This window comes from Pongo abelii, chromosome 1 (genome assembly GCF_028885655.2).
Source record: "Pongo abelii isolate AG06213 chromosome 1, NHGRI_mPonAbe1-v2.0_pri, whole genome shotgun sequence".
Taxonomy (NCBI): domain Eukaryota; kingdom Metazoa; phylum Chordata; class Mammalia; order Primates; family Hominidae; genus Pongo; species Pongo abelii.
The window spans coordinates 75,001,613-75,021,992 of NC_071985.2; the positions used below are offsets into that span (position 1 = coordinate 75,001,613).

The 20,380-nt window shown below is 38.9% G+C and overlaps 1 protein-coding gene across 24 annotated transcripts in view; it reads right to left on the bottom strand.

The window, feature by feature from the left end:
- Positions 1-20,380, bottom strand: part of RABGAP1L (RAB GTPase activating protein 1 like) — an 857,048-nt gene that overhangs the window by 9,840 nt on the left and 826,828 nt on the right. For 23 of the 24 annotated variants that reach the window (XM_054551197.1, XM_024245486.3, XM_024245454.3 and 20 more), the window contains 4 exons: positions 16,463-16,573; positions 9,257-9,361; positions 6,554-6,637; positions 2,551-2,622 (listed from right to left, as the gene is read on the bottom strand). In XM_054551197.1, coding sequence (XP_054407172.1) covers positions 2,551-2,622; positions 6,554-6,637; positions 9,257-9,361; positions 16,463-16,573 — 372 coding nt within the window. 24 annotated transcript variants of the gene reach the window in all.

A 20,380-nucleotide genomic window follows, 5' to 3' on the forward strand; every position in this document is an offset into this window, starting at 1 on the left:
ACCTGGATCAAATGAATTACCTGTTTGCGTCCTTATCATCAATAAAAGAGAAAATATACTGTCTTTTTTTTTTTTTTTAAATTTTGTACCAGGCTCTTACTGTCACCCAGGCTGGAGTGCCACGGCATGCTCACAGTTCACTGCAGCTTCAGCCTCCTGGGCTCAAGTGATCCGCCCACTTCAGCCTCCTGAGGAGCTGGGACTACAGGTGCATGCCACCACATCCGGCTAATTTTTGTATTTTTTGTAGAGACAGGGTTTCATCAAGTTGAACTCCTGGACTCAAGTGATCCGCCCACCTCAGCCTCCCCAAAGTGTTGGAATAACAGGCGTGAGCCTAGTTGTTCTTCTTTATTCTGGCTAAGACAAGTTTACACTCCTCTTCCTAAATGTCATGGCCTGTTATTAGGTAGTCTCACCTACTTAGCCAATGTTTTCCTCTGTTCCTTAATACATATTCTAATCACATCAGTCTCTGTAATGAGACACTGAAATACTCATTCCTATGTTTGGGTCTTCACTCACATCACTTCTTCTATAATGTTCTGTTTAAACACTTCTCTGTAACTAATTTCTATCCACCCTGCTTTAGTCCAATCTCCATAAAGCCTTTTTTGGTCTATAGTTCTCATGATTTTGTTTTCTCTACAATGCTGATTGTCAGTGTGATCCAACTTAGCACTTTTTTTGTTTGTTTTTTGTTTTTTTGAGATGGAATCTCACTCTGCTGCTCAGGCTGGAGTACAGTGGCACAATCTCGGCTCACTGCAACCTCCGCCTCCTGGGTTCAAGTGATTCTCGTGCCTCAGCCTCCCGAGTAGCTGAGATTACAGGTGTGAGTCACTATGCCTGGCTAATTTTTGTTATTTTTAGTACAGACAGGGTTTCACCATGATGACCAGGCTGGTCTTGAACTCCTGACCTCAGGTGATCTGCCCACCTCAGCCTCCCAAAGTGCTGGGATTACAGGTGTGAGCCACTGCACCTGGCCTAACTTAGCTCCCTTGAACTGCTCTCTAAGTTCTTAATTTGCATGTATACATAACTTGTCCTACAGGAAAATTTTAAGCTCCTTTTCATATGTAATTTCTATAACAAAATGGCAGTCTAATAGCTATAGCTATGCACACAGTATGTGCTCAATAAAACCTTTGCTGAATAATCAATATAAATTCTCATTTTGTTATTTCCATAAAGATTTCAGTTTAGCACTGAGAACACATGGACACAGAAGAGGGGAACAACACTCACCAGGGCCTGTTGTTGGGGCTGGGGACTGAGGGGAGGGAACTTAGAGGATGAGTTAACAGGCACAGCAAACCACCATGGCACATGTATACCTATGTAACAAACCTGCACCTTCTGCACATGTATCCCCCCTTTTTTTTTGTTAGAAGAAATAAAAAAAAATTCACTTCAGGAGAGTTAACCCCTTTATGCCATTCAACTTCATCAACTGAATCTTGGTCAGTATGCCTATGATGTACAAAGAGTGGTAAGTGCTAACTAGAAAGAAGTGCAAAAGTAGACCCGAAAGGGAAGATACAAACATCAAATTTTAGCACAACAGAGAGGGAGACCACCAAACCCTATACTCCCTAAATCTCTCATTGATATTTTGTAACATGAGTAAGAAGAAAATACTTTTGGAATACAAGGTCTTGTATGTCAGGTACTAATCTAAGCACTTTATATACAGTATGTACTTTATATTCATTATCTTATTTAACATTCAGGATGATTTCTTAAGGCAGGTAATGTTGTCTCCATTTTATAGAACACAAAATGAAGCTTTAAAAGGTTAAATCACTTTTCAAGATTGCTAAATTACTTACTACACATTTATTTACTAGTATGAAACCCGAACATATTCAAATAAGATGATGTCAGGTTTCTGTAACACTGGTCCCAAAAGTTGACTCTGACAACATTGCCTCTTAAGAATACCAATCCATTGGTTTACTGTTGTTTCTATGGAATAAGCAATCTGTTTTTTTTCAAATAGAGCATCAACATAATGCATTTTACCACCAGGGGGCAGCAAGTAAACAAATGCCACAAGTTTTCTTTAAAAATAAACCTCTAAAAACAGTGCAAGAATCAGTAACCCAACACATGTTTTTCCAGCTAAGTTCTATATTGCCCATAGTGTTTACTTATAAAGAGAGTGATGGGATGATCCTACTGAGTCCCATACTGAAGCCACATCAATGCAGGCTCAGTCAGATGTGGGCTGCTGAGGGCTGTCAGCTTCACACCACCCTCATCTCAAGCTCATCTCAAGCTCTGGGGCTTCTTGTGACAATGTCAAATCCTACTTCCTTTCATGTTAGCTGCCTCTGACAGTCCATATGATTTACAGGAGCATCATAACCTTTCAGCTGGTAGGGAAGACAATCACACCTGGTCAGAAGAGAGGTATCCTAGTCTCCATAATTCCTATTAATAAATCCTTTAATACAAAATGGTGGTGTTCAGGGTTCTTTCAGGTACTTACAAGCCTGTGTGACTTTGAAATAAATTTTATCACAGGACGATTTCACTCCTTACCTTTACCACTTCCAGCTCCTCCTTGCTGGCTGCTTGCTGTTTCTCCAGCCTGGTACTCAACTGCGAACAGATCTAAGGATGAGAAAAGAGTCTTTTACTAGAAAACAGAACAACTCTTGCAGCATGTACACATAACTACTTATCAATTCATATGTTATGCTAGCACATCTGATCCTAGAAGGAATTTTACAAATGAATAGCACTGCAAATGCCAGTCATTTCAGAAATGAGCAGCAGAAAGCTGGAGCGTTCCATATGTAAAGCATACTCTACCTTAATTAGTAGAAACATACAGAGAGTAGATTTGGTTTCTTTCTGTCACTAGCCTTCTGTGACTGGTTCAAGTGAATTCCTGGCCTCACTTTTGGAATTAACCTATAGAATCTTTGCTGAGTATTCACTTTCTACAAGTTAGTATGCTGAGAAAATCTTGATGAAAAGAATTCTAGACAGAAATATCTCCTGTCTACTGTCACAGAAAGAACCTGTTTTCAATCACAAAAGTTTCCTTAAGAAGTGGCAGAGTGATGTTCTCACTCATAAGTGGGAGTTGAACAATGAGAACACATGGTCATAGGGAGGGGAACATCACACACCGGGACCTGGTGGAGGGGTAGGGGACTAAGGGAGGCATAACATTAGGAGAAATACCTAATGTAGGTGATGGGTTGATGGGTGCAGCAAACCACCATGGCACGTGTATACCTATGTAACAAAACTGCACGTTCTGCATGTGTACCCCAGAATTTAAGGTATTAAAAAAAAAAAAAAAAGAAGTGGCAGAGTGGATAAAACAAAGTTAAAATGACCAGAAAATAATACAGACTAAAACTCTTATTAAGTAGGTTTGGCAACATAGCATAGAAATTAAAAACTTAGCTGCTGGAGTTAAATGTGAGTTTAAGGCAGGCCAACTCCATTTCTTTATAGCTTTGTGAGCTCGGGCAAAGTCATTAATCTTTCTAAGACTCAGTTTCCTCATGATTAAAAAGTGCTGTGCTATAGCAATCAAGTGGGAAAAAAAGTATGCAAAGGGGTTAGCATAGCACCTGGCCAATAGTAAGTGTACATTAAATAAAATATATTACTATTATTGATTCTGAAGGTGCTAACAAGTATTAGAAATGGTAGAAATAGGTGCTTTCAAAGGAAAAAATCTAGATAAATAAGTATTGGATGTTCAAATCCATTGTCTGAAATAAGAATCTTTTATTTTAGAAAAGTGGATGAAAGGTGGGAGGATCGCTTGAGCCCAGAGGTCAAGGCTGCAGTGAGCTGTGTTCAGGCCACTGCATTCCAGCCTGGGTGACAGAGCAAGACCTTGTCTCAAAAAAAAAAAAAAAAAAAAAAAGGATGGAAAAACAGGGGATGTGAAATTTTAAAGTACAATTTTGGATAAAAACGTATATGGTCTACCTCTATTATCAAAACAGACATTAAAAAAAATCCCAGTCTACTCAAAAATTGCTCTGGAGATGAGGGCTTGCTTGCTGAGTTTAGTTTGTTGAGTTTCATTCCAATTTCTCCAGATCCAAGCCTGAGGAACCGTTAGTAGGACTGTATTGACTGATGTTAAAAAGAAGAGATCACCATGGTAGATTCTGCAAACCTTAAACCCTTTTAAATAAACCAAAACATTATGCACAGAGCCAGTAATAGCCAATTCCAACTATAGAATGCATTTAGATTGTGTCTTATATCCTTATCTTCAAACAGATGGGTCTGTTGCCTTTTGCATTATTTCAAGGGCTTGCCAGATAATATTCAAGAATAGTCCCCAGGATTACTATTTGAAGAGTGCTGCATTTGGTGGCCACCCATGGCATAATCTGGCAATGAAAAACATGCATATGTAGCGATGGGAAATTCCACAGCACATAGTCTTTAATGTTCCTTGTATTGGTTAATGTCTACCACCTCTTCTCCTAGATGCCCACATTCAACATCTCAGATCACCTTCAATGTTTTCTCGTCTAGCGAGAAAAAAAAAAAAAAAAAGAAAGAAAAGACTGTCTTTTGTGTCTCCCTTTTCTCTATTTTCATTAGCTATTTAGTTCAGGGACCTGGTTCTTCTTACAGCTGGACTCTGGTATTCGTGGTCTGTCTCCTTGGTTCCACATTTCTTACTGGGACAGATGAGTGCCAATAATATGTCTTTGATTATGCCACTTTCCTGCTCAAAAAGATCCTACCACAAACAAAATAAAATCCAAGGTCCCAAGCCTAGCCCTGAAGACTTTCCTTGATCTGGACCCTAACGTCCCTTTGCTTCTCTTTTGTACTGGAGTCTCTTACCAAATGAATTACTTTTCTCTTCACTAATCTACTTCCATGCCTTTGCACATCCTGTTCTCTCTTTTCTACCATTTCCATCCTCTTCTTTATCTTCTTTATCTCTACAGATCCAAGTCTCACATCGCCTTTGAAGCACAGCTCAAAAGGTTTCATTTCCCACATGTAATAAGTTTCCTTTCCTCTTATTTCTACATAGGTATTACCTCCACATTATGTGATAAGCTTCTAGAGAAGAAAACTTGAATTCATTCATCTTTTTGTCTGTCAAAGTATTAAGCCTCACAGAGAGCAGGCATTAAATAAACATGTTGATTATCATAGAAGAGTAAAATCGCTCTAAAGTTTTATCAGTCTTCCGTGAATATGCGGATTCCTTATGGAAAGATGTTCATAATGTATTAGTGAACTAAAGCTAGTTACAAAAAAATAGGATAAGCAATACAATTCATCTTGTTTATATATATTTTAAATTTATTTATAAAGCATTTGTATAACAACAATGCATATTCAATATATTACAATGATTAGCTAGAAAGACTGAGGGAGATTTGTTTTCTTTGTGCTTCTCTGCACTATTCTGATTTTCCACAAGAACACAAACTTAATTTATAAGCAAAAAACACATTTTTTTAAAAAGTAATTATCAGACTTCAGAGTCCTATGTGAAGTAGAAGACCCCAGGGAAATCTTTAGATCAAAAGATGGCATATGGTACTTTAATTAATTCTAGAAACCTGGAATTTGAACAGATCACTCAGGGTCTCAGCAATGAGAGGAGTCCTTGCCATGTCCAGCCAACAGGAAGGACAGGAAGATACCAGTAGATACCAGGAAAGGGGGCTTTCTGAGACCACTCTGGTGATGGGGCCAGAAACATCCTCAAGAAGATGAGCGCTTTGTTAAAAGCATTTTAAGGTTCACAATAGAAAGCTTCCTGCTAGCATTGGCCTGCAGAGGGGAAGGCCACATAGCCATGTGGGAAAAAGAGTGCCTACCACATTCTGTACTGTACTGTACAAAGGACACACTGATCCCCTAGCTACTGCCATTTAATACAATAACTAAACTTCACAAAGAGGCAAATGTTCCGAGTATGATCTACTGGAAATTAGCTTCTGAGTAAGGCAGAAACAGGATCTCAGTAGTCATCAAAAGGTTTTTCTATTCCTCTAAATCTACCCAACACTGTAAACAACCAATAGATTGTTTTGGTCAGTTAGACCTCCCAAGTTATCAGTTATAAGTAATAAGCTATAAGTAATAAGGTATGAGTATGTCCAACCACTGTCTGCTTCAAAGGAGAGAGTGAGTCACCAAATTTAATAAATCTGGAAAACTATACTGGAAACTTTAAAAACATATCCCAAAGAAAAACAACAACAAAATAATTACCTTTTTATTTTTATTTTTTTAGAAACAGGGTCTTGCTCTGTTGTCCAGGCTGGAGTGCAGTGGTGCAATCATAGTTCACTGCAGCCTCAAACTCCTGGGTACAAGTGATCCTCCTGCCTCAGCCTCCCGGGTAGCTGGGACCACCGGCACACGCCACTGTGCCTGGCTAACTAAAAAAATTTTTTTCTTTGTAGATATGGGGTCCTGCTATGTTGCTCAGGCTAGTCTCAAACTCCTGGCCTCAAGCAAAAAAAAAAAAAATTACTTTTATAGCAGCAAACTATAACTAGCTCTATGTGCCACAGAAGTACATTACCTGTTTATACTCAGCAATGATAGCTGTAGTCTTCTTTATTTCATATTCTGCCTTCTCTAGCTGTTTCCTGAATACTTCTTTTAGCTAGAAAGAATAGAATGAGAAATATCAGGATTTAGCCAAAATCTTAAATTTTCACAAACATCTATATTCAAGTCTGTCTGATTCATAGTCAGTAACAATGGTAACAACGTTAACTATATAAATTATCTTCATGGAAGCTGCATCTTGATAATCTGAAAAAGTCAATCATCTCCAGAGATGCAGAAACCTTACTTTCTTTTCTGTAAAATATAAGACATATGAACAACACCATTATAAAATTGCTTATGCTTGCTACTTCTAAAAATATTGCTAAATAAGTGTCCATTCAGAAGCTATCTTTATCCTTATAAGAATCTAAAACAAAACATCAAGGCAATACTGCATGCTAAATTTGTTACTCTTGATGTTATAAATTACTGAAAAAAATCATTGTAGGCCTCCTTATTTATAGTCTACCTTTACTGCTGTTACCTCTCTGGAGGCAGAAACAAGAGGCTTTGGGGACTAGAGTTAGAAAAGATGGGGGAAGATAAGAGCTTTTGAGAAGGACAGGAGATTCAGGGACTAAAGAAACTGACTTAAGAAGGAGCTAAAGTGACACATAATGGCAGGTACCTGTTAAAGTCACTGAAATGTTAAATTATGAATGCTGTAGTTATAACCACAGTTATTTTTGTGGCCCAGCAGCTCTAGAATTCTAGGTATAGGGGAAAATTAAGGTGATGGAAAAGCTCAGGTGCTACCAGATACAAAGGAAAGAATTAAATTCTGCAAGTTGTTGAACAAACAAGTAATGAAACAAACAAAAAACAACTCTGCTTAAACTTTAAGTACATATTCAGAATAAAGAGATGCGTTCTGCACTAAAGCATCCCAAATTATTAATGGCGTATACTCTGTAATTGCTAGTTCATAAATTATTGCAATTTATAATTGCACTCCTCATTAGATTTCTGAATTTCTTCATATCTGTTAGATTCTAAAATTCTAAAAGCAATTGGTAAGTTATACTGATCTACACTCAGTTGTTTATATTGATCTTTATTCTCTATCCAACATAATTTAAGGACATAAACAATAACCTTCTCGCCTTCCACGATAAGGCCCCATAGATGTTAGGACAGACTTGGCTGGCTGAGAGTCTTTGAGCAATGGTCACTAAATTTATCTAAGCCATAGTTTCCTCATCTGAAAATGAGAATAATCCCTATTTTACAAGGGTACCATAATGATTAAAACAGTTACACACACACAGACGCACACGGAGGGGAGGAAGGGTGCAAAGCATCTTGCATTGTTCTTGCAACATACTAGGTGAGTATTCAAGTGTCACATTCCTTCCCATTTTAGGTACCAATTGCTTACAGGCTAGTATATATGTCTGTGGAACCACAGAGCAGGTAGAACCTGGGTTAAATTTATTTGCCAAGAGCTTTATGCCTCATCTAGAGTAGCTTAAGTGGCCCAAAGATGGCAGGAAGTAAAGAAAAAACAAAACCCATTAAGGAGCCTAAATAATCTAAAACTGGGTAATGAGCCCCTGAAAATTTTTGAGTAGGTAAAAAATATATATCCTGGGCCGCTGTAAACGCCAAAGACTCATTAAATCAGATTCCAAGGAAAAAGAAACCATGGAACACTTTTTATAAAAAGTCTGGAAGGTGCTAAATGACACATTCCTCCACATGTAACTTTAGTGGAACATTTTTTCTGGTTGCTTGGATGTAGATCTTTGAAATGCTTTATGCTGTGCTTTAAGTTTAGTATTACTGATGTCTCAGAATGAAACATTAAAATAAGCTAATCACGATTTGAGATGCTTCCTCACTTTATAAGTTAGCTACATTAGTAAAATTCAAGCACACTCTTGGCAGAAGACTTCAGTTGTTTGTGATGAAACTCTGACTCATAATCTAATCTGTGTCAGGCCCCTGGCTGAGACTGACAGGGGTAGAAAACATTGATGAAGCAGCATGTTCTTCCTTGGGGAAGCGGAAAGCTCCAATTCCTTGGGCCGATAGGCCTCTCTGCCCCTGTCCTATACTGCTTTGCACTGGTGGCATTTTCTGGCTAATTAGCCTTACAGCTCCCATGAAGAGTGTAGGGTGCTAACTTCAAGGCTGAAAATGTTTCTTTATATTCCCCCAGGAAATAGGTTTGAAAGCTTAGCCAGGAATACTAATGCTGCTTAAGGTGTGAATCAGGAAAATGAAGTGTGACTGATTGAGGCAGGGGCTGTGTGGCAACTCCCAGCAGAGATCTCTGTAGGCTTTCGGTTTAACAATGCTCATAAACTACTTCAGAGAAGTCAATTATCTTGGAGATGCAACACAAAATTTGCAGATTCGTCAAAGCTCTTGGATCATAATTCCAAGTTACTAAACTTAGAGAAAACTCAACACTCTGGCTAAATATCTCAGTAAAGGCAAATTCCTAAAAGCTGTTCAAGGGTAGAAATACTGCCTCCTCTTTTAACACCCTTCAAAAAAAAAATGTCAGAAATGTTGAACAAAAATGTTGAGTAAGTACACTCAACTACTTACATTACTGCTTTAACATCACCTTTGATTTAGAAGAAATTTAATTTTCCTTCTTTTTTATAGTATTAATTCCCTACCAACATACCTTTGTAAAGAAAAGCCTACATATTCCTTTTACCTGGGCAGTCTCTTCCTCTTGCTTCCTCTTCTCGTCTTCAGTCTCCACCAGCCTCTGTTTGGTCAAGAGGAGCTCCTTATTCAACACATCTGCCTTGTCTTCTGCCTGCAAATCATGGTGCATCACAGTCATACACACGGTAAAGAAAGTGTGTGGAAATCTTCTCCAAACCCAATCTTCAGTTGCTGTTCCAAAATTATTGCAAGTCATTCTTTTCCCTCCTAGCTCAACCAAGGGATGGCTGCTTTCACTGAATGCCAACTATGTGCCAGCTAGTTGGCACACATTATTTCTAATCCACACACCAACAATAATTTTACAGATTATGACAGTGAGGTTTGGAAAGATCCAACAAACTGTCTGGGGTCACACATCTAATAGAGTCATGATCTGAATTCAGATTTGAATAACATCAAAGTTCATCCTCCTTCTAAATGCTTCTTACAGATTTTTAGATGTTAAAACAGCACTCACTCTGTGTAGATGGATCTGATGAAGGGGTAGAGCCTCACAAAGAAACTTCCAACTGGTGGAGAATGGGGGTTGACTCAGAGAGGAGGAGCAGACAGGGTGGTCTGAGGACAACAGTTAGGTGGCAAATTCAAAGACTAGCTGAGGTAAACCTGCCCACATGGCCACTCACACAGGGCAGTGAGTCTAGTAAGGAGAAATCAAGACCAAAAACCCATGATAGAGAGAGCCATGAAGAAAATGGAAATATGGACCAGGAACCCAGGAAGAAAAGATCACATTCCTAGAATGATGATGTCTATTTAACACGTCGGGCTCTCACCTTCTAGGCCTCGGCTTCAAGTTCACATGGCAATGAAGCATGCCCTCAGCCCTGGCCCACTCACCCTCATCTAAGTTAGCTCCCCTATCTAAATCTCTCATATTTCCCTTAATAGGACTGTAATGACAACTTACACATGGGATTTATTTGTCTTGCCCACTAGGCTTTAAGCTCCAGGAGATAAGAACTATATCTCTTTTGCTCATCACTCTATCCCAAGCACCAAGCCCAATGCCAAGTACAGAACAGGTGCTCCCGAAGTAGTTGGTGAATAAAGAGGTGTGGCTAAATCATTGCAGATGTAGACTGCATGCAGTGGAGATGGCAGAAGGCCACAGGATGGGTTCAGCAGAGAGAACCCAGACACAGAGGAGAGGCAAATATGTGAAGAAGCTATCCCTGGCTGACAGCAGCAAAATGTTATCCAAGTAATGGTGAAAACTGGCTGGGTGGCCTTCTGTCCTTCTTCTGCCGTATCTCCCATATGTCCAGATGGGCGAGGCCAGCCCAGTCTGCTGAGGACTGGCCAAGCGGCCTTCTGTCTGTTTTCTGCCATATCTCCTGCATGTCCAGATGGCCAGGCCAGCACAGTCTGCTGGTGACTGTAGAGAAACTGCATTCCAGCTGCTCTGCTTGCCCTGTCTTCTGGCTCCTGATGGCTCATAGCCCAGTGGTTAGAGCTCTGTTTGCAGATCATTTGAAACCGTTGGGCAGTTAAGGCAAAAAAGTCCCTTAAAAGTCTTTAAGACTAAAAATTGCTCTGATGCATTAGATTTTAGGGGGGAAAATCTAACAGCAAATTAACATACTAAAATGAGAGGTAGACCTTGAGAATGCAATATGAACACTGCAAGTCAAGTTTTCATAAGTTGTAAGTCACCTGATGTACATCATGAAAGCATGTGGCATAAAGTACGGCATTTTAAAAGAAAACAAAAAGAGAAAAATAAATAAATAAACCATGGAAGCACAAAGCTTCCATTCTAGAGCCCCAAGCCAGATGACTGACTGAGGTTACTCACAAAGCAGGGAGACCCTCCCCGAAGTCTCTGACAGATAGGCACAGAGTGGCACTTTAAGAGCAGCTGTACAGCCAGGCGCGGTGGCTCACGCCTGTAATCCCAGCATTCTGGGAGGCCGAGGCAGGCTGATCACGAGGTCAGGAGATCGAGACCATCCTGGCTAACACGGTGAAACCCCATCTCTACTAAAAATACAAAAAAAATTAGCCAGGCATGGTGGCAGGTTCCTGTAGTCCCAGCTACTCAGGAGGCTGAGGCAGGAGAATGGGGTGAACCCAGGAGGCGGAGCTTGCAGTGAGCCGAGATCTTGCCACTGCATTCCAGCCTGGGCGACAGAGCGAGACTCCGGCTCAAAAAAAAACAATTGTACTGCTCATTTCAGTGTTCTTAAAAACTGAACCAACTCTCTCCCTGTAACTGCAGCCCACTGGTTCAAGTTCTACCACAGAATGTTTGAGCCCTGCTAATAAAGAAGACTGCAACTAAGCCTTCCTCTTACAGGACCCACAGCAATTTCCACTTTGTGAAGAGACTGATCCTTTCATAATGTTCATCATGATACTGAAATAAATGTTTTTTTTTTTTTTCAGTTTGGTCTCTTGGAGAGCCATCTAAAATTTTAACATTTTGTAAAAATGTTTTAAAGTAAATGCTGGCGGGGCGCGGTGGCTCACGCCTGTAATCCCAGCACTTTGGGAGGCTGAGGCGGGTGGGTCACCTGAAGCCAGGAGTTCGGGATCAGCCTGGCCAACATGGTGAAACCCCGTCTCTATTAAAAATACAAAAATCAGCCAGGCATGGTTATGGGCACCTGTAATTCCAGCTACTCGGGAGACAGAGGCAGGAGAATTGCTTGAAACCAGGAGATGGAGGTTGCAGTGAGCCAAGATCACGCTATTGCACTCCAGCCTGGACTACAGGGCTAGATTCTGTCTCAAAGAAAAAAAAAGAAATGAAAGAAAAAGAAAAGAAAAGGGGGAAAAACACTTCCCTGAGGATTTTTTTTCAAAAACACCTAAATGTTTATGCTGAGAAGACCTATTATTTTTATTTGCACATTTTCTGCTGAACAGTCTTCATTAGGTCAAGATTAAGGCAACTTCACTTATTTCTACTGTTACCATATACAGCATCTGCAGCAATTGTTGTGGGTCCTATAGGGAAGAGTCAAGTTTTCCAGGAAGCTTAATCCACAGTTTCTCCTCTTATGTTAAACAGAAAAGTAGGATAAATTGTTCTGTTCATCAAAGTAGGGCCAGATCTGAAATAACTTGAGTAACCCTCTAGCAGTGGTCTTTTGAATTTTTGTACAGCCAACCACTATACCGCACTTAAGTAGGAATTAACTTTAATGTTAATGAATGAAATGCTAAACACAAATTCTACCTTTAAGCCCAAATTATAAAGCCTTTCAAATTCTACCTTTGAGCCCAAATTATAAAGCCTTCATCATAATTTTTTTTTTTTTTTGAGACAGAGTCTCACTCTGTCGCCCAGGCTGGAGTACAATGGTGCGATCTCGGCTCACTGCAACCTCTACCTCCCAGGTTCAAGAGATTCTCCTGTCTCAGCCTCCCTAGTAGCTGGGATTACAGGCGCATGCCGCCACGCCTGGCTAATTTTTTGTATTTTTAATAGAGACTTGGTTTCACCATGTTCCCCAGACTGGTCTCGAACTCCTAAGCTCAGGCAATCCACCTGCCTCGGCCTCCCAAAGTGCTAGGATTACAGGCGTGAGCCACTGCGCCAGACAGCCTTCACCATAATTTGATAAGATTGAAACATTGTCATTATCAAGTCTAAATACTTACCAATATTTTATAATGTCTCATTGATACTGAAAGTTCTAATTGCAATCTAAGGCTTCTGCTACATATGCATGAGAGAAACAAGCATTGCAATGTGTGATTTAATCATGAATCAACCAATAACCTCAGAAAAGACTCAGCCCTAATATCAGAAATGAGGATCTCTGAGAAATGATTTCTGAAAGAACTAACCAGGCCAGTTGTTCAACTGAAAATAAAACAAAATAATTTTCCACTTAGTCCATGTAGCTTCTGGTCTAACGGAACTTGCTATGGTGAGAGGGAAGCTAGACCCCTGGTCCTCAGCAGGACAGTACTAATCATGTCTCTTCTCTTTTGTTCCTTGCAAATAGGGAAGGACAGGAAAGGCCTGAAAGCAGACAGCAAACAGAACCTGAAATGGAGATGTTGTACCTTTTTTCACTTCTAATCACTGAGAAATCTTTATTTAAGGAATCCAAGAGAGGGCGAATTCTCAGAGAGGAAAGCTCTGTCAGAGGGAAAAGCTGAAGAGCCTTTGGTGCCCTGGAAGCCTGAAATTAGCACTAAAATGGTCAGAGTAAGAAATGATTTACTTTTGCAAAGAACCTAATTTCCTAATTAGTGTTTGTTTCCTTACATATTTTCTTAAATACAATCTACTTTTATATTTGTTTAAAGTTTGCCAGTGTTTTGCTATTTTAATTAAGAGATCTGATTTTCATGAACTGGGAATGGGAAAGTACTGGGCAAACTAGGTGAAGGCCTGCAAAGCCAGTACTTTTCACTCTCAGGCTAGGGCCCTTCCTAGAAGACTGGTGGGGCAGGTCACTTCAACTGCAGGGACAGCTTTTTGGTAAGCAAATAAACCCCAATGAGGAGGAAACTGCAAAATCAGAAGTTAGGAGGAAATATGCATGAAATAGCAGTTTTTATTCTTTCATCTAGATTCTCTCATCTAGGTAAAAAGCTCCAAAAGGGAGGGTCCAGGTCATATTTATTTTTCTTAAAAGAGAGGGAAAGAGAGTCCAGGAGGGAAGAGAGAAGGCAGAGGACGAATGAAGGTCTGATGGAACCTTTTCTTCAGGGGCTGTTCTAGCACTCACATCATGAGCTACCCTGGTACTCAATAATCAATTACTTCAGGAATACCTATAATGGCAGTCACTCCAGACTGACTCACATGAAGGATTCTCTTGGTGAAGAAATGATTTTTAAGATAATAATTTGTTTCTGAATATTAAAGTTATATATATTATTTAGTATTATATTCATATATAATATGCATATTATAATGTTCATTATTTTTCTGATTTTTAAAAGTTCTAATGCTCATTTTTAGTTAACCTACAGTGGTTAGGTAATTTAGGGTCTTTCTATAAATTCTAAATGGGAAAAAACTATAAAGATGAATATAAAAATTATATTTAATCTTATCACCCAGAGATACATAGCAGTAACATTTTGATGTATTTCCTTGTGGGCTTCTTCCCTATCTAGGTATACTACGGTCCCCTTCCCTATAGGATGACCCAATGCCAGCCAGTAGCCCTTGAAATTTAGATGCAAACATTATAAAGGTTTACTGTTTACAGAAAAAAAAAGTATTTTTTAAAAAAATACTATATCATTATTTTCCCATTAAAAAAATTATTCCAGAAAGACATTTTACAAATTGTCATTCTCCCCTACTAGTGAACATAGATATAATAATATTTCTATTTTTCATTCTTATAAGTAACACTGCAGTAAACAACCTTGTATATACATTTTTTTTAAACAGACCTTTTTTTTTTAGGATGGCTTTACAAGTCAGAGGATCTCTAGTTTCTTCATCTATATAGTTTCGTCATTCATGAAATGAGGATTAAAATAATAACTGCTTCCTGGAGTCATTAGGGAGATTAAATGAAATGATGTTTATAAATTGCTTTATTTAGTGCTTGGCACATAGTGGGTACATAGTAAAATTTAATTTTATTATTGCTTAAACCTTTTAACGTCTTAATACATATTACCAACTATATTTCCTAAACAACTTTGAAACTCTCCTTAGCTCATTTCACTGCATCCCCACTGAATCCAACTGTTTAAAAATTGTTTCATTTAGTCAGCCATCATAAGAAAATTATTAATGGATAAAAGATTCAAAATGGCAGAATCAAGTGTGAATCAAGACCATTTGGAAAGTTAACATAGAACCAACACTTTCATTATAGCACTGACTTATCTCAACAGTCTCATGAATACAAAAATATGACCACTGAGGTAAGGCTGAATTGACCCTGATTGAATGGAGATCCTGCTACCTTCTTTGGTTCTGACTCTCCTAGTCACATATTTCTCATACCACTTCTCACAGCTTCCAAATGGGTGGGCTGAATGAAGTTTGTGGTTAACAGGGCACAACTTTTTAAAAAACCATTCTCTGGGCAGCTTTTTCTACCTTCCATATCCTGTGTCCCAAGCAACACAGTTTTTGTTTTTGTTTTTGAACTCCCTTTAGTGCCAGCTCTCTCAGTGTCCTCCTCTGCCAGATATAGCACTGTTTTCCTGAACGTGGGTCTTATCTCCAACTTTACTATGGTTAGAACTTTTGAGCCACAAAATTGGCTATCTATATGGGAAAAAAGAAATTGTGGCAGGGGCCATTTTCAGCTGTCCTTTAATTTTAAACATTTAAGCAGATTTATGTTATTAATGAATTTGTATTTTTAATATTCTCAATGCATACTTACACCACAGGTAATGACTCTTTTACAGACTCAACAGTCTGAGTGTCAGTTTTTCTGACCCTCCACTATCTGTTGGGAATATTTACTTTGTAGAAGTCAGAAAATAGAGTGCTAATTTTAAATCTGCACAAGACTCTTCCATATTGCCAATTATTTCTGAAAATGCTAGCAAGAAAAAACAGGAGGTCCTAAGACTGTCAGCTTAGTTGGAAAGAACAAGGGATGCTAAACAATTTAAGGTCTTCCTAGCAACAGCTGACATTTAATGAACACATACTATTGAAGTGCTTTACTTATTTAATTGTTATATCATCTCTACGAGATAGACACCTTTTTATACCTATAGACAGCTTAAGAACTGCCCAGGGTCATATGGTTCACAGTGGTGGTGCCAGCATTCACAATCAGGCAGTCTGGCTCTCAGCCATTCAGATGCCTATCAATCTAACAATCCAACTCTTAATGTAGGTACTTCATGTAAAAGTTCACATTTATTATGGAGAAGAATTCTTACTGGAACAAAAAGTAAGGCACCTACTGTTAGAGTGGCATTAGTACAGGTATATTCTTGGTGACTGATGTTCTCAGATAATTATGCTGACAGCCATTGGTTCAGGAAAGGTATCAACAAAGACATAACAGAGTTTAGAGGTATAAAGAAAGTATGTCACACATGCTATTTAGAAATGACCCAAACCTTTCTCAAAGGCTTGTGTTTTCCACTCTCTCCAATTAATACAAACTGTCCCTGCCACTTGTCCATTCATCAAGAACAAAGTCAAGAACAAAGCAAGTTTGTGGGGGCGGTGGTGAGGGCAAATCGGTCTTTGCCCTGAGGAAGTCATCACAGTCTCATTTCCAAAGTTTACCTGATCCAAGTCGTTCCGTAGAGCAATTTTGCTTGTTACTAGTTCATGGGCGAGGTCATCATTCTCTTGTTCCAACCTCATGCTGGCCTCCTGTAATCTTCGGTTCTCCCTCTGCAGAAGAAGAACAATAGCCGGAGGTGGGCATTAGTGTCTGGACATACAGAAATGAACAGAACTGGTGAGGAAAAACAAGCAACAAAGTGAACTTTCAAAGGTGTAAAAAGGAGAAGGCGCAAGTGGCACAGGAAGGCAGGATTGCTGTCTGGGAAACAACAGTGAGTTTAGCTAGCAATGCAGATGCGGTTCTCTACCCGGTGAAACTGGTCCCTTAAACTCTCAAGATGGAACTTCATTACAAAAAATGTGCCACAAAGAGCAAACTTTCTGAGCATATCCCCCCCCCAATCCTGTGAGGTTTTTACATAGATCTAGAACACAGACACAAACAATTCTTTATTTGAAACATGCACGGTAGTCTCACCCTTGACCTCAAGAGAAACCACAAGACACAGTAGGAATGAAACGGGAAAACCACCAGACATTTCTTCAAATTGTTTTTCTAAGACAGGATTCATATTGAGTATATTTAAGAGCTCTAAATCAAGAATCATGACACATGGGTTCATGACTTTGCTAACAGCTGACATTTTAATTCTTTGAGTAAGAATATATTTACTTTTCTGAACACCTATTTTTGTGTGAGAGCAACAGTCATAAGATATCTAGTTTTTTTGTTTTTTAAAAAACTTCAGATGAAAACATTCTGGGTAAAATAAATTACTGAGGATTTCTGCTCCCAACCTTGAAAAATCTGAAACAAAGTTACATGATAAAAAAACAAAAACAAACAAACAAAAAAACAAGAAAAAAAAAAACCAAGTCACTAATTCTTATGAAGCAAGGTCTTTCCTTAACTAAACACTATGAACTTGGTATGTTCACAACTATTTTCAGAATAGCTATTTCATGTCTTCCATTCCAAAGTATCAAAATTGCTTTCTTTGCTACTGTTAACAGTTATAGGAGATTCAAAAGAGAGCTGACAGGAAAGACTAATGTCATGAGACCTTCCTGTTTTTCAGATTTACACATCTAACAGTGTTTTCTGCAAAGGTGGCAAAAACTCAGACACAGCAATGACACAAAACTAGAAGACAAATATATGTTTTGGAAGATAGTTTATCATAGCATACTAGGTAATGTGAAGTTAATTTTATCTTCTATATAACAACCTGGTGTTTGTTATATTGAAAGAGAAGACAATTTCTTTCTTTTTCCTGTTTTTTAAAACAAGGGCTAAGAAACACATGGTAAGGGCAAAGTCTGAGGCTTTCACAGAGGCAGAGGATCCATAAACAGGGAAGGCCATCAGAGAAGTTAAAAGACGAAACCGCACCTTGATTATACCAGCCACCAGGGCCCATTTCTGTCTTTTTTTTTTTTTTGGAAAAAAATTAGAATAGTTGGAGAATGTTAAAACATTATTGAAAAACATTTCCACTAAAAAAGATAAACACAATCCCAAATCACTTTAATACTTTAAATAAATTCATGATAGAATTCTACTCAGTGTTAAAATACTGGAGAAGGCTGGGTGCAGTGGCTCATGCCTGTAATCTCAATACTTTGGGAGCCTGAGACCGGAGGATTGCTTGAGCCCAGGAATTCAAGACCAGCCTCGGCAACATGGCAATACCCCATCTCTACAAAAAAAATTTTAACAATTAGCTGGGTACAGCTGGGCGCAGTGGCTCATGTCTGTAATCCCAGTACTTTGGGTGGCTGAGGTGGGTGGACCACTTGAGGTCAGTTCAAGACCAGCCTGGCCAACACGGTGAAACCTCATCTCCACTAAAACAAAACACAAAAATTAGACGGGTGTGGTGATACACACCTGTAATCCCAGCTACTCAGGAAGCTGAGGCAGGAGAATTGCTTGAACTTGAAAGGCAGAGCTTGCAGTGAGCCAAAATTGCACCACTGCACTTCAGCCTAGGCAACAGAGTGAGTGAGACTCCATCTCAAAAAAAAAAAAAAAAAAAAAAAAAAAAAATTAGCTGGGTGGTGTGGTGTGTACACATGATCCCAGCTACTGGGGAGGCTGAGGTTGGAGGATCACTTGAACCCAGGAAGTCAAGGCTGCAGTGAACTGTGATCATGCCACTGCACTCTAGCCTGGGTAACAGAGTGAGAACCTGTGTCCAAAAAAAAAAAAAAAAAAAAAGAAAGAAAGAAAATATAATAACAGGAAATGCTTACGCTGCCTTCCTTGTAGGGGGAAGAAAAACCCAATAAATAATTGAAGAATCTCATTGTAACAATATAAACAACAAATATTAACTGTAGGTAGTGAATTTTCTTTATTGTTGTCCTTGTCCTTTTAAAAATGTTTTCAAGTTTTCTACAATGAATATATATTTGTAATAGGATTTTAAAAATAGTTTTATTAAGGAAAAAAAGCAATTCAGAATTTTAATTCCATTGGAAGGGATAAGATGCCAAAATGAGAAAAAAAATTTTAAGTCCACTTCTGTTAGAAGGTCATATTCTACACAAAACCATATTGGATCCTCCTTTTTGACCAAGATATAATGTAACCCCTCAGAAGTGGTGCCTTGCGAGGAACTCTTTCCCTAGATGTTCCTGAGAAGATTGTGAATGCTCTTGTAAAGGCAACTCGTACTCACCAGATTCTGTCTGTTCCCTCAATCTACAGAAGCTCCACCCTCCCACAGAAGCATAATAAATGTGGAGACTAAAAAACAAATTTCTAAAAAGCCAGAGCTTCTACAATGAAATCTTTCAATCTTTGCCTAAGTAACACAATTTCTAGCAGGGGCTGGAGAGTTAGCCTTTATTTCTGATATATCTATTACTCCTTTTCATGGAAAAAAAAATATAGGAAACTTAGATTAAAAAAAAAGATTTGAGAAGCTTTTTCAATAAATTTCCTCCCAGCCAGGAAAGAGTAACAATACCAGCACAATTTCAACATGACATATTTCACAATGCAGGCTGCTTAGCCAGGGAAGAGATTTTTCTCATTTCTTGATAAATATCTTCAAGAAACTAAGATAAGACTACTACAATAGGTATTCCTGAGTTAAGTATCCTATTGCTATTGAAATTGTACTTGTATAACCCCAAAGTACAAAAAGCTCCCTCGACTATTATGTACATTACATTCATTTGGCACAAGTGAAAATGTTGCCACTACCAGTTTTTCAGGTTACAATTACATGCTTAGAATTGAGTTAAAGTAACCTCCAAGTAAAGTCATAGGATGTTCATGGAAAAGTACTTTGTTCAAGTATTTAGAAATCATACTAGGTAGCTACTTCACTGTTGATTAGAGATAAATGTCTGATGGATTATCTGTTATATAAGAAAGAGGTGTGAGTTCAGCTGAAATTCTGACTAGTAACTTCTCATTACAATGACTGTTGTAACTGAAACCCTTCCTTGCAGACACACAGCTAAAGGGGCAAGGGCAAGGGTGGGAAAAGATTTGGGAGAAACTGAGTGTCTCAGGGTCCCTGCAAAGCAAAATAGCCTGGAGGGCACACCTACTGGCTTTTGCTTTAGCAAGAAGCTTCAATTTAGTGTCTGCAAAGCAAGCAGCACAGTGGGAAGTGTCAGACTCCTGCTCTGCACTCACAGACAAGTGGGAAAGCAAGCTACGGGGCCAAAAATGCAGTATCATCCTCCAAAGTATGAACCCAGGGTGAGTGCTACTGAGCACTACAGTGAGACCCTGCTACTGAGATGGAGATTTTCTACAAAGAACTTGCCCACACTTACCTACTGAGGGCTAAACAGAGCTTATATTAACTTGGCTGTCTTTTACAGTTCTTCTCAAGGAGGCAAAACTGTTTTCAATACTGACCGATTCTAGAAAAAGTTTGCCTGTATACTAGA